The following is a 14,258-nucleotide window of genomic DNA, read 5'->3' as shown; positions in this document are numbered from 1 at the left end:
TGCTTGAAAACCTGACCATGAAACCAAGTTGCTAATTTAATGCAGTTATTAGACAACAATGCTTCCAGTGTTGCCCAGTAGTACACAGAACAGATTTGCTATACAGAAGGCTTTACGACTATTCAAGGTTCTGTGATCAATGAATTCTCAGAGCACACAAAGTCCTTTTGCGAAAAACTAATGAGAGACATACACTACTACAGCATGCTTTGCACACAGTTTACCTTTGCAGCAGACTTTGCTGTTCCCACCAGGCCATGAATTGCCTTCTGGTTTTTCATATTTTCTCCTGTGGATTTTAATTGCAAGTGCTGCTGACACTCCAGACAATTCCGAACAGCGACCGCACAGACTAAAACAGAAAACAGGGACGCATTTACAGTTACTATATCCAATGCTTAACAAAACTGAAACCTCAATTCAAAATGAACCAAATCAAGGGTTTACTTACCATATAAAATGCAACCCTGCAATTCTGAGATTATAGTGCTCACATAACACAGTATAATATACATACACATACACACACGCACATGCATACATACATACATACATACATACACACACACACATACATGCCTTGAATAATGCAACAGCCATAACATGGCATCAGCCAGATAATGACATTTAAAAAAAAAAGTGGAATACATATATATTTTTGGCACTTCTGAACTGGACACATTGCAATGTGGACCCATACTGATCATACATATGCCATAAGAACACTCCAGTCCATAGAAGTCCGTTGACCCTCAGCCACCACTAACAGTGCCATGAAAGTTATTGCTTAATACTACATATTAAATAATAAAGCAGTACGCGGTAGACACCCTATAGAGGTGCAACATGCACATAAAATCTTTTTACATAACTATGCAGTGGGATAGGGGGGAAAAAAGGGAATCTAACAGCTTAGGTCTCCTGCACACGGGTGGATTTGCATCACAAAGTTCTGAGCGGGATTCCGCCTCCGGACTCTGTAGCACATCCAGCCTATAGCATGCTATGAGAAAATGTGATTCCCTGCCCACGAGCGGAAATAGATTGCGATTTTCTACTTGCGGGGAGGGGGGGGGGGGGATTTTAAAAAAAACGCAGCTACATGCGACTGGTTTCCATTGTAGTCAATGGAAGACATCTGTCCCACAGCCATTCTGCAATAATCATTGCAGAATAGCCAAAGGAGCCGCGTCCTTTGTACAGTACATGTGCCGGCCGGCACATTCGCAGAAGGGAAGACAGCAGAGAGGTAAGCTGGGGTCACTGGCTGGGCACCGGGTTGAACTCCATTGCGGGGAATAACGCATGCAGGGTCTGACCAACCTGTGTGCAGGCGACCCTAAAAAGACTGATTATGACTTATTCTGCAATGAAAGATTCACCTCAAATCAATGTTAGTTCCATGTGTTAGGGTCTACACATGCACCTGTTACTCACCCAATCTAAGGCACTGCCGTAACACTCCTCCAGATGACATGTTCTTTTCAGCCTCAATGTCCGTAAAACTCAAAGAGCTTGCAAAAATAAGAACATCCACTAAGCCAATGGCCCTTTGCATAAACGTTACCGACGCCTCTATCGACAGACCTTGGGTTGGTTCAATATTTTCTAGTTCGTGCTGAAATAAAAATGTATTCCACAGTTTACATGGATCCTAGACCAAAAGTTCCCATAGTTGATTTTGCCACACATTTAATGTGGAATCTGGGGGGAGGGGGGGGGGGGGGGGGGATTCTTGGCAAAATCCCTGCAAATAAGTATCAGATTCATATAAATGGGAATTCACACTATGGTTCATAAGGAGTGGATTTCAAATCCTTGTTGCAGGAAAGAATAAAGTGGTGTCACTTCTTGACACCGAATTTGTGGCTGGTAGAGATGCAAATCCACAACAAAAATCCACATTAAACCCACGAATTTCAATGGTGTGAGCATAACCAAAGTGTTTACCTGAAGAGATTCAGCTTCCACCAAAGATGATACATTGTAATATCTGGCACATTTTAAAAAGCAGCAGGTATGTCAACATTGTAAACAAATGTAACCAAGTGAGAAAACTCCTACAAAGAAAAGCATTCTCCACTTGGCCAAGCCAATTCAATTGGAAGGGTTTTCGGAGCTCATAATAAACAAGTGTGCCAACAGCATTCTACAGCTCATTAATATCAATACACCACAAATAAGGCAAATAGACAGGTTTTGTTCTTCTACAGATGGTTACAAATGAATGAACCTTGATTTCCTTAATATTTCTCATCATAGTATCCACCTTTATCAGTGATCACAGTAGATATCTGCCTAAATAAATCCATCTTCATCACCAACTAGCTTCTTTTGATCATTTCTGAAAAAGCTTTGTTCCAGTGCTGCCATTGGTGGGTGGGATTACTAATGTAAAAGGACTACAGATCCACGATTCCTCTGCCAAACTCTGCCTTTACTTCTAGCTGCCGGCATACTGAGGTAGTGCTTAGAGCCCTTCCACAAGGAATCTTACTCATTTGTTTTCTCTGAAGTCTTCTTACTGGAGGCCCCATATTTAACTTTAGACTATTAGAATGCCAATAGCTGAACGACGAACGATTTGTTCGCTTATCATTAGGCGTTCAGTTTAGTCAGGCATAAAAATGAAACAAAGGATCAGCCTGTGTAAAACAGGATGTCATTTATCTATGAAGGACTGCCTGTTTACCGTGAATGGAGGCCAGAAGTAATCTGCCTGACTCCACCTCGACTCATTGAACCATTATTGCTTCTGTATGAAAGCACAAGAGTGGTAATTGCTGGGACAACTGTCGGGATTCCTTTAGACAGAACGACCATTGGTCGGTTAAGAACCCAACCCCTGTCTATTGTTGTGGACCCTGCGGTATCTGCTGCCTAGCATGTGAAACACAATCCCTCCAGAGACTGGGAGAAGTGGAGATAGACATGTGATGTCTGACATCTGCTACTATAGGGACAGACCATGTGTTTAGAGTACAGGAAGTCACACAAGAAAGAAACAAAATCACTAGACACATAGTTATGCAAGACTCGCTTACAGAGGCATTCCAGTTACATAGATCACTTGCTAGTAAGTGATCTATCTAAAAGGGAGTCTGTCGGCTCAAACATACAGTCCAAACTGCAGGCATCATGTTATACATCGGGAGGAGCCAAGCAGACTGATAGTTTTATGGGGAAAGATTCAGTATAAAACTTGCATTTTATTCATTTACATCCCTGCTCATCCTGAGCTGAGCAGTCCAATGGGCGGTCCCATCAGTAATAGGCAGTTGTCCGTGTATAACTGTACATACAGGGAAGGCTGCCAATCACCGATAGCTCCACCCATTGGACTGCTCAGCTCCGAATGTGCTGAATAAAACAAAAGCTATACTGAATCTTTCCCCATAAAACTATATAATAAGTCTTCACAACTCTTTTGGGCTCTAACACATGTAGACTGCAGTTTAGACTGGATGTTCAAGCTGACAGACTCCCTTTAATGCATGCAACCCATTTGTATATAAATTTTTAAATATTAGAAAATCCATTTAAGCATGCCCATATGGTCAGTTTTGCCAGGAAAAGTCACTACGGGTCTGATTTTCTGCCCTAAAGAGGAGCAAGTGAAGAAATAGAGTTCACCAACTAGGAGACCCTTTGCAGCAGCTTTCTGCTCTAGATAAAAAAGAGGCAAAAAATCAAAGGATCCACTTCTACTATATATCTTAAGACATAAGGAGAACAGTAAACCTAAATGGATGCACCCCATTTAACCACATGTAGTTTATTACAGCCCTATACTATTGAACTAAACAAATATACAACTTTTAGATCATTCGTAGAGTATGTTATGTATCTTAGAACATATATAAAGGTCATATTCCTTACAAGACAAGTAATAACTGATAAACTAAACTCAAATAACCTTTATAAGACAATTACAGATTCCACTGCACATCAATCCATTTAGAAGATAACAAAGGTGTATGCTCACCGTGGCAGATGTGGCTGCAGAAAGTAATGGCAGTATACCCCCACAAGCCATGATCATGTTGTCCGTGATCTGAGAGATGAGGTGGATCGTGTTGTGCACAAAAATGACATTGTCACTGCTGTTCACAAAATCCATTATGGTCTTCGTAGAGTGGCTACAAGCGGGAAAATAAATTAAAAAACATTCAAAACCCATGAAGGACAAGTTGTACTGTATATAGATCTATTGCATTTTAAACTAGCAACTACAACATACACAAGATATTTGGGGCAGCAGTGGCTTACTACAGAGATGACTATGCTTTCTTACATCTTAGAACCACCAACCTGCCATACATTAAGTGTAGGATTTTATTATTTTGTAACCAGTCTGAGTCTGCCAATAATAGACCATATATATTCACAGGGAACATTACAACATTGTTGATCTCGCAAAAGCACCGACAGAAAAGTTACATGTAAACTGATGGTGAACACTAACCTTCGCCACATTTGGATGTCTGTTTCAATCGAAAACAAAAGGTCCGTTAGCAGCCGCTGATGCATCATTGACCATTTAAACTCAGGAATACGAAACATAGTAGATCTGGAGTCTCTTCTCTGGCCATCTGACAGAGGTACTCGCTCCCCTTCATGGACATTCGTATGTTTTAAGGGCTAATTAACACAAATAATAATTGAAACATGAGCGGTAAGCGGCACAGAGGCTTATAAAATGCCATACAGCTTATAAAACTAGCTGAGAGGTCTGCTGCACAATATTTGGGAAAAACTGACCCTAGCATTGCATTATTTAAAGAAATAGTAGGTATAGACAGTTAAAGTGAGGAGTAGATAATTTATTAAGTTGTCAGAGACCTTTAATGTATTAAGTGTCTTACTTTGTCTTAAAGAAAAATAAAATGCAGGTGTGAGAATTCAGGGTTCATGCATGGGACCTCCAATATTAGCCAGAGTGAGGATCCAGTGTATTAAATGGTTTCTCTATTTTCTGTTTGTTCCATGTTGTACACTGCAATACCTGAAGTCATACTACCCAAACACATATTTCAGTTTAAATAAAATTATTGGGTATGGGACCACTTTCCTATTTTCCTTAGTCTAAAGGCCCTTGTACACGCAACGATTAACGCTCTCAACTCATTCAAATGGCAGTAAATGCGGGCAGTCGTATACTATTCGTTCAATTATGTTAGCCAAGGTTATTAGGCTAGCATAAAATCCATTGTTTGGTCACTGGAAATTCTTTCAGTTTGCATGCAGTTCCTTCAGTGTTTCCAGCAGCCAGCCATTGCTTTGTTTTGCTTTGCATATTCAATTAGTGTAAGGTTTCCTCTGCCTCCAGGAGAACAATGGAATGTGCCTGCCAGATGTTTGCTCAGCTGGGCGAAGTGTTTATGCAATAAGAATCGCCCAAATACACGCCCAGCTGAGCAAGCAACTCCTGGAGGAAAACATAGATGATTAATCAGGTAATGGAGCAATTATCTTTGCGTGTAAAAGAGGCTTAAGGCCAGCTGCACATGACCGGATTTTAATTGCAGAATCTGTGACAGTCATTCGCGCGGATGATACACGGTATTCCACGTCTGTTGAAAAAAAATAGAATATTTGCATGGCGGCTCAGATGAGTGGATAGCGATTGAGATTTCCACGAGTGGATTTAAAAATCGCTGCAAGTTTTATTTTTGTGCAGAATCCATACAGACAGCTTCCATTGAAATTAATGGGAGCACTCCGACCCGCAGCCCATACGCAAATGACATTGCAGATAGGCCCCAGGTACCCGCGTCATCACCTAGCGATGACGTGTGAAAAATAAAGATTTTAAAAATAAATAAATCAGTACTGTGCATGACCGATGGCAAGCAACCACGGTCATCAGCAATACAGAAAAGGGAATGTACGTGGCATTGCTGGCGGGGGTCAGAACCGGTTTCCGCTGCGGACTCCTACATGAGGAATCCAACTTGTTTGTGTGCAGCCAACCTAAGGCGATTATAAAACATCGTTTCTCCACTGCATAACGCAGGAGGAGCTACAACAATTGCAGCCGAAACCTGGACTTCTCAGTTCATATGGGAAAACGCGGCGGTGCAATAGCAGCCAATCCTTATTCAAGCAAGAGCAATTTGGGTAATATAGCATGGCAGTCAAAGAAAAGGTAGCTCATTTATCAAGCTATTCTGTACAGAAGTGCAAATAGCCCTACAGTGACAAATTAAACAAGACTTTCCCTGCAGCACTAATTTTGAGAGGTTTCTTCCTTTACAATAAGGGTACTGTAAGTTACCATACCTCAGGAACAGCTCTAGGGGACGGTTCCGCTTCACTATTTGCGCTGGCCTTCAACTCCAAGTTTTCCGTATCGGATGCAATACTCGACACATCAAGCTTAGCAATTTTCCTTTCACAACTCTGAACATCTGAAGTGGTCGCAATTGGGTCTCCTGTGCCATTTGTAACAGTAGAAGCCGAGTCTTGAATTGCATTCTCGGAACAAGCCTCGACAGGTTCTTCTGAGGTAGCTACTGCTTCAGATGAAGATGCTTCCGCCTCACTTGTATCTTGTGGAACATCTACCGATGGACTTTTAGAATATTCACTTGTGCTATGTAAACCACCGGTACAAGCCACCCTTGTAGCCTCGTCCTCAGTATTACATTCTATGTGTGGCTCCTCTGGAACTTCAAACTGCTCACTTTCGTTGGAAGGATTTGTTTCGGTTGTCCCATCCTGCTCCTCGGCTGCAGTAAGGTCTCCATTAGTTTCTTTTTCTACCATGTCAAAGCTCTCTGTTAAGCTGGATGATTCCGCGTGTTCAATTTCAGCACCGCTGGCACCTAGCGTAGAGGTAGATTCAACATCCTGACTGTCATTAGAGACAGTGGTTATGGTCTCTATGCTCAGAGAGGACTCTGCATCTTTTTTGTGGTTTTCCGTTGCTTCTTCATCAACCTCACCTTTCTTTTCACAGAGCTCATCATCATTAACAGCCGTTTCACATTCCTTTTCTTCCAAGTTATCTGCCGTGGGAGGACTCTCCTTACTGCCCTCACTCTGCTCTTCTTCTGCAGTTTTTACAAACTCTTCTAGAGTATTTTCAGCATAATTCAATGCAGTTTCAGTTAGTTCCAAAGTTTGTGCTTGAGGCGTTGTCTCTAGTTGCCTGCTGTACTCCGAAACAGTCCTTACAGGACTTGATGGTCCAGGTCCTATTTCACCGTCTACATGGTCCGCATAGTCCCTGAATGCTTGAGCCAGGCTCTCTTTGTGCATTTCATAAGTGACCTGAAAATAGATTGACATTTACAATTAGTTACAAAAAAAAAAAAAAAACAACAACAAAAAAACCCAGAAAATCCTGTCTGCAGCATTACCCCACATGTGAATGGACTCAAACTATTCACATCATGCATTGGGAGAGCCAGTCTCCTGTAAGGCTTTGGGTCAAAGTATAAATTGGAAAAAAGGCAAAAAGGAGAAGCATTCTTTTAGGGGATACTCCAGCATTCGGACAAGAAACGTGAAAGGAGGCTGTGGGGTCATTACACACAACAGTACAACAATACGACTACATCCCTATACATTTATGCCTTTTATTGCCACACTGGTGCTCCTCCTTGGCACAGTTGGAGTGAGCTTGGCTTCAGCAGTAGACCAAGTTGATAACTACGGCTCACATCTTGCATTGCCGATATCTATCCCAGTCTTCTCTCCTCCCGTTGTATTCCTCTGGCGACTGAAGAGCAGGCCTGCTTCCTGCTTGTACATTTCACAATACTATTCAGTTACACCCTCCTATAGCTCCTAGTGCTGGAACAGAGCACGCCCGACCAGCAAAGTGCAACTACAGGACGTAGCCCTAGGAGTGAACTACAAACAATATTTTAGGGCAGTGACTGTTCAATGATTATCTGGGGAACTGCTGAAAATGTTTAATAATAATATAGTGAGAATTTTCTATGTCTCACATGCTTTTAATAGGTGCCAAATTTAGTATACTGAAATACCCTTTAATATCTCCTCTCCCCGGTGCAGTATTCTAGTCTTCCCTTCATTATAAAAGGACTAGCGCATAAGAATATGTGATGTAAAAGGGACGTGAAGAAACAAATCTAAATAATTGTGAAGACATAACCTTGCCTACAGTATTTGTCAGTCTGCAGCATTTTTTACAAGTTCTGGAAACAGTCGAAACAGATCAGCAGGAAAGTTAACACCCATGTTCTGTGCTATCTTTTATTGGAAACCATCTGGGGAATGGGGGGAGGAGGGGCCTAGTTAAACATCCTCCCCTGGTACTGTTGTATCTTGACGCCACCAGACGCTAGGGGTTTGACAGCTCTTACATGAAGGAACGCCCCTAGCTCCCGATTGTTGCAAGACACTGAGGCCGGGGGAACATGCTAACAGCACACTGTGAAGGGCGACCGGGCTCCGTGAGGCAACACAGCTCAGAGGCCAACATGGACCAAGACGGGGAACAGCAGCAGGAACGTAGGCGTAGCAGCTCCGCTGCCGGTATGACTTTCACCTACAGTGGCGGTGCCGTCCCGACAGGAGCGCACGGACAGCGGAGCTGACACTGACCGGGGGGTGGTGGAGCAATTCTAGGCAGTCCTGTGTGTGGCCTGCCAGGTCGGCACCGACGCTCTCCCGAAGGAAGCGCACTGACACGGCTGCTTAAGTTCCTAGGAGCGTGGTACAACCAGCCATTCAGCCACGGGGTGGGGTGGGGGCGGCTGTGTCACCTGCTGTCAAACTGCGTAACTCTTGACTACTCCCACCACATCTGGCGGCGTCAAGATACAACAGTACTTCATCCCCTGGTCTATCTTTGTCTCCTAAAAAAATGTAAATAAAAAAAAAAATTTCCTGGCGTTGCTTCTGATTTCTTCCCCAACTAGTCTCAGATTGTGCCCCCTTGTTTTAGGGTTTAGCTTCTTAATAAAAACTTTGCCTTCCTGAACCTTATGACATTATAGAAAATTGACAAAGACAAGGAGCTGGAGGAGGACACCATTGAGCTCCAGAAGTTTTACTTAAATATTTCTTAGTTTTAATTGCAATACAAGACAAATCCTTTTTAAGGCCGTGGAACAAAACAAAACAAAACAAAAAAGTATATGACATGTTAACCTTATTCTATGGATCAGTATGATTACAGTGATACCAAGTTTGTTTTTCTTTGTTAGACTGACTTTAATAGGAAAAATAAAAACAATTTATATATTTTTTTTAATTGCTTTTTGACTGCATCTTCTGACCACCATAACCTTATTTTTCAGACTATGGGTTTGTGTGAATGCTCGTTTGTTGTGCGTGACAACCTGCAGTTTCTATTGACACGATTCTGCAGCACATGGGACTTTGTAGGGAAAGTGTGACAACAAAAAAAGTGCAATTTTGGCATTGTGTATTTTTTTTCTGTATTCACCACGTGAGATACATTATTTTAAAAGATCAGACTTTTAAGCATTCCTCACTACCACATGCATTTTTTTTGTTAAATATGGGAATTTTTTAAAATTTTATTTTATTTTTTGTAATTAAAAAAAGCTTTTATTCCATTAATGTTTTTAGTCCCCATAGGGAACTTGAACTGGTGGTCATCTGATCACATACAATGTGCTGCGAAACATAAGCACATATTAATAGGCAGAAATACATGGCAGCCGGAGACCTTCATAACGCCCAGGCCTACAATGGAACCCTGCAAACTCATTGCAGCAGGCGACCCTCCGTTAACCATTTAAATGCCGCTGTCTAAATGGTTAACAGCTGCAATTGGAGTTCTTCCAGGCTACAGATGTTGCTGGCGGGTGTCCGCTGTCAAAGATAACGGCACCGGCCTGGTGGGAGCGGGCTTAGCTCCTAGGCTATCTCGATACAAACTCAGCCACTGGAGGGCGTACATGTATGCCCCTTAGCATTAGGGGATTAAACAAGTCAGAATATAAAACATTAAATTACATTGAAAAAAAATATATATCAAAAACGTATGGTGACATCAAGCAGGACGAAAAAAGATTAGATAAAAGCCCTTCTATATATCTGCATTTTAAAGGTCCATTGGTTTTATTAACAGATCCTGCACGGTCTACTTTAGAATACACCCCAGTTTTGACCAGTAGGGAAACTATATTTTTTCAGCATTAGCAATAGACCAAGTCCGTATCCAGCTAGTCAATTTAACGGTTGTTATTCTTCTGTTCCTCACATACGTGATGGAAAAGCTGATAGAGTACAATTAATTACTAGATTTTGTTCTAAATTAGCCAGCTAAAAGACCGGTCATTAATCTCCACTGTGATTGGAAAGTTAATCTATAAATGAACATGCCCTAAAATAAATAGCCCAGGCTACTAATGTCAGCTTTCTAGATTACCTCAAATAGCCGAGAAACCAACAAACAGAAACAAAATATTGAGCCCTGGAAACATTGACTTTTAAGCCATGGGATAAAATCGAACAGACAGAAGAAATATTTCACCAAGCATCTGCAGTAGCCGGCGGCACAACCATAAACCCAAACAAAGAAACGGGGAAGCTGATGAAGCGCACGCTAGTTGTCACGAGGATTCCGACTTCAAGAGACCCGCTGATACTCATCACACACAGGGTTGTTGAGCAGCACACACAAGGTTAATATTCTCATCAGATGCTTCTTTCTTAGATCACCAGTAAAAACAACGTTTCGACCACAGAAGAAATATTTGCCACAAAATCACCTAGGATGTGTGGAAGGCTGCATGCACACGGCCTACAAGAGCTCGCTCATGTGAAAGCACTCATGGAAAACCATGGGCTTCACATTGTAGCGATGTTTTGTAGCCCGTGTGGATACAGCCTAAGGCTACTTTCCCACAGTAGAAGTTTCAGCAGTTTTTATCAGCATTTTTAAACCAAACAGGGAGTGGAGCATAAAGGAAAGACATCATGGAACACTTCGCACTTCAAAATGTTGTAGCCCCGGTTTCCCTCCAGCTGACACAGCAGCCAAAGTTCTACTGCAACTACGTAGTCCTTCCACATAGTGGATTTGGGCCTGTTTACATGGCAGCTGGGGTTGTTAGCCATGTTACTTACTGATTAAAGATGACACCGGACATTAAATGCAGATCCCATGAACGCTCTTTACTCACACGTCCTTAACGGGTTTTCACAGAATGGTTGCAGCGGTAAGCATACAGAAGAGGTGTTGGAGCAATATTTCTGTCCCCCAAGTGTAGACTCCGGAAAGCTCTTTTCAATCATCGCCACTAGGAGAGCCCCTTCACACTGCCGATCGCTATATATTCGTGAGAAAATCCCAGCAAAATTGCGATTTTTGAGCATCAGCGTTTCTCGCAAAAGCTTCACTGCCACTTGAGATTCTCCCATTTTTTTTTCACGATTTTGCAGCATTTTTTTTTTTTTAAACACCAAAGTCAATAGGACTTTAATGTTAAAAACGTTCGTGCTTTGCGATATGATAAAAAGGAGGCTCCATAGGGAAACAGGAGATTTTTTTAAAATGCCAAATGCAAAAAGATAGGGCATGCCTTTTTTTTTTTTCTGAGCAACATCGCATGAGTGAAAACATTGCAAATGTGAAGGAAACCACTGAAAATCATTGGTTTCATAATTCTGCATCTTCACTCGCTCTCGCATCGCGCAAGTGTGAAGGCCCCCCAAAAGAAAAATCTCTTGGACAAGCTGCTCAATAACAGGCAGCCTCCCAGATAGTGGTGATACTACCATCACAATTTTTAGCTATTCCCTACAGATGCTTCCGCTCTGCGCATTTCCTGAGGGCAACTGCACCATCTTTCTGGCATGTTCTCTCCTCCCCTTCTTCCCCGTCACAGCCCCGTCATGTGACCTACATATCCAATTAACCCGGTCTCTTTACCGAGACCACTGCCCTTTTCATTTGCGAACAGCTTGCCCCTGTATGTGTCTAGGGCAGACACACCTCCCGTGCCAACACACTCCCGCCTACACACACCCACCAACACAACTTTCAGCCATAACAACTGAAAAGTATAAACATCAACCTAAGGCTGGATTCACACGAACGTATATCGGCGCGGTTTTCACGCCGAGCCTATATAAGTCGTCCTCATCTGCGGGGAAGGGGAGGGGGCATGGAAGAGCCAGGAGCAGGAACTGAGCTCCCGCCCCCTCTCTGCCTCCTCTCCGCCCCTCTGCACTATTTGCAATGAAAGGAGGCGGGATGGGGCGGGGCTAAGTTCCGAGAATTAGCCCCACCTTTCCCCATTGCAAATAGTGCAGAGATGCGGAGAGGAGGCAGAGAGGGGGCGGGAGCTCAGAGCACTGCTCCTGGCTATTCCAGCCTCCCCCCCCCCCCCCGCAGAGAGAGACGACGTATATCGGCTCGGAGTGAAAACAGAGCAGATATACGTTCGTGTGAATCCAGCCTAGCAGTCATGCTTTACCCCCATGCACCAAACTAACAGCCAATTGTGAATGATCAGTTGATTGATGGATGATTGTTCAGTAGTTTTTTTTTTATTTCTCTTTTCTTAAGACCCCCAACATCTACCATTACTGCTAATATAAGTCCCCCTGCAGTACAGCTGACAGATGGTCGACCAATGTGAAGGCTCTATGGCAATAAACACATTTCATCGGAGCTTCTTTGACCAGATTTTACTACTGAAAAACCATTTGTGCAGTTTGTGGAAAAAAACCAAAAACGTAAGGCTGGGGTCACACGGGACCGAAATCCCACGGAATGACCACCCGGGACTTCACCGCCTGCATTCCGCTGCAGCCGTGTCTCCCCATAGAAAGGAGAGAGAACGCCACAGAAATGGAGAAAGAATGAATTAACATGCCGCGTCTTTGAATTCTGCGCGGCTTACAAATCTCGTCGACTTTGCTGCTTTATCCCGGGATAAAAATCTGCGGGCGGAATTTCTGTGCGGAAAATCTGCACTGAAATTCCGCCCTGTGTGAACCAAGCCTAAGGGTGCATTTACACCTTGCAGAAATGCAGCAAAACCACAGGCTAGAGTTACAGTAAAGTTGCAGTAGTTTTTTTTTTTACTCTACATGTGAACAGGATTTGCGTTAATTCCATTCACTTTAATAGTTAACATTTCCACTGCATTTTTCCCTGCAGAGATTCCCCAATGTGTAAACGCACCCTAAAATTACTGTCTTTGTTGCCCATGGGAACCAATCACAGAGCATCTTTCACTTTACCAGAACACTGAGATCAATGAAAATTCATCGAGCTACACGTTCGATTTTAATTGTACTCTTAAAAACACATTTTGCTATATAATAATATAGGTCATTACACATCAGACATGGACTATTAAATAATATGTGAAGCTTTTCAGCTTTATACCCCCAGAATTTCAGCAATTAAAACCATTGAAATATAAGGTAGAATTGTGCATTTGTTTATATGCTAATTAAAAAATTAGTCTCTGTGTAAATAAAAGGGAAAACCTGAAAAGACAGGGGCCTTCATGTTTAACACCCAGTTTATTTAAATCAGTTACCAATTAATTTGAAAGCAGCACGGTATAAAAGCCCCGCCTCCCTATTTTTGCCTGAGCCAATTGGATAGATTTTTTAAGAAGATAGAAAAAAAAAAATGTGATCCCAACGATCCCACGATTACCTCTGATCAAATAAACATTTGTTGATTCAGCCGCTCTTGAAGTAGATGAAAATGAAGGTTGACTACAATTATCCTTCCCTGCTGATATCAACAAGAAGGTCAAGAACTTGCAGATAGGAAAGCCCAAACACAACCCCCTACAGGAGCCCGTGTCAGCCGAGCGAGCGCAGCACTGAGGGGGTCTCAGCTGCTGGAAATCCCAGGAATACTGCACTGCAAATTATAGTTTTACAGTTGTGACAATGGCATTAATACATATAAAAAAAAACAGTGATCGCAGCGATAGAGGAACATCGGTACCGGCATAGAAACGTTAAAAAGCCTCACAATGTGGTTTTATGCGCTAACACTCATCCGTTTGCATGGTCAGGCAAAATCACTGCCGAGAACATGAACAAACAGCACACGGCATTTACCAATTGTGTTATGGGAAGGATTGTTCTAAGCAAATATGCAACAGTTTAAAAGCATGGGACATGGAAGGAAATGATCTACTTCCAGGAAATTAAAAGTAACTACAAAGGCATCATCTTGTCCTTTGTAAAGTAAATAAGTATGCGCAAACTTTTATATTCAATCATCCATCTAAGAAATAGCATAAAAATATTACGTATCAGGATCTTCTCAGATA

At 42.4% G+C, this 14,258-nt stretch overlaps 1 protein-coding gene across 2 annotated transcripts in view; it reads right to left on the bottom strand.

Annotated features, from left to right (window-relative positions):
• The window catches only part of LRBA (LPS responsive beige-like anchor protein), a 503,130-nt gene that overhangs the window by 414,953 nt on the left and 73,919 nt on the right, over positions 1-14,258 (bottom strand). For both annotated transcript variants that reach the window (XM_066573657.1, XM_066573658.1), the window contains 5 exons: positions 6,283-7,275; positions 4,466-4,641; positions 3,986-4,139; positions 1,438-1,618; positions 225-352 (listed from right to left, as the gene is read on the bottom strand). In XM_066573657.1, the coding sequence (XP_066429754.1) occupies positions 225-352; positions 1,438-1,618; positions 3,986-4,139; positions 4,466-4,641; positions 6,283-7,275 (1,632 nt within the window). The remainder of the gene's footprint in view (positions 1-224; positions 353-1,437; positions 1,619-3,985; positions 4,140-4,465; positions 4,642-6,282; positions 7,276-14,258) is intronic.

Source organism: Eleutherodactylus coqui, chromosome 7 (genome assembly GCF_035609145.1).
Source record: "Eleutherodactylus coqui strain aEleCoq1 chromosome 7, aEleCoq1.hap1, whole genome shotgun sequence".
Lineage (NCBI taxonomy): Eukaryota > Metazoa > Chordata > Amphibia > Anura > Eleutherodactylidae > Eleutherodactylus > Eleutherodactylus coqui.
The sequence above is the reverse complement of the archived record's forward strand: the minus strand, read 5'-3'. Positions and strand labels throughout refer to the sequence as shown.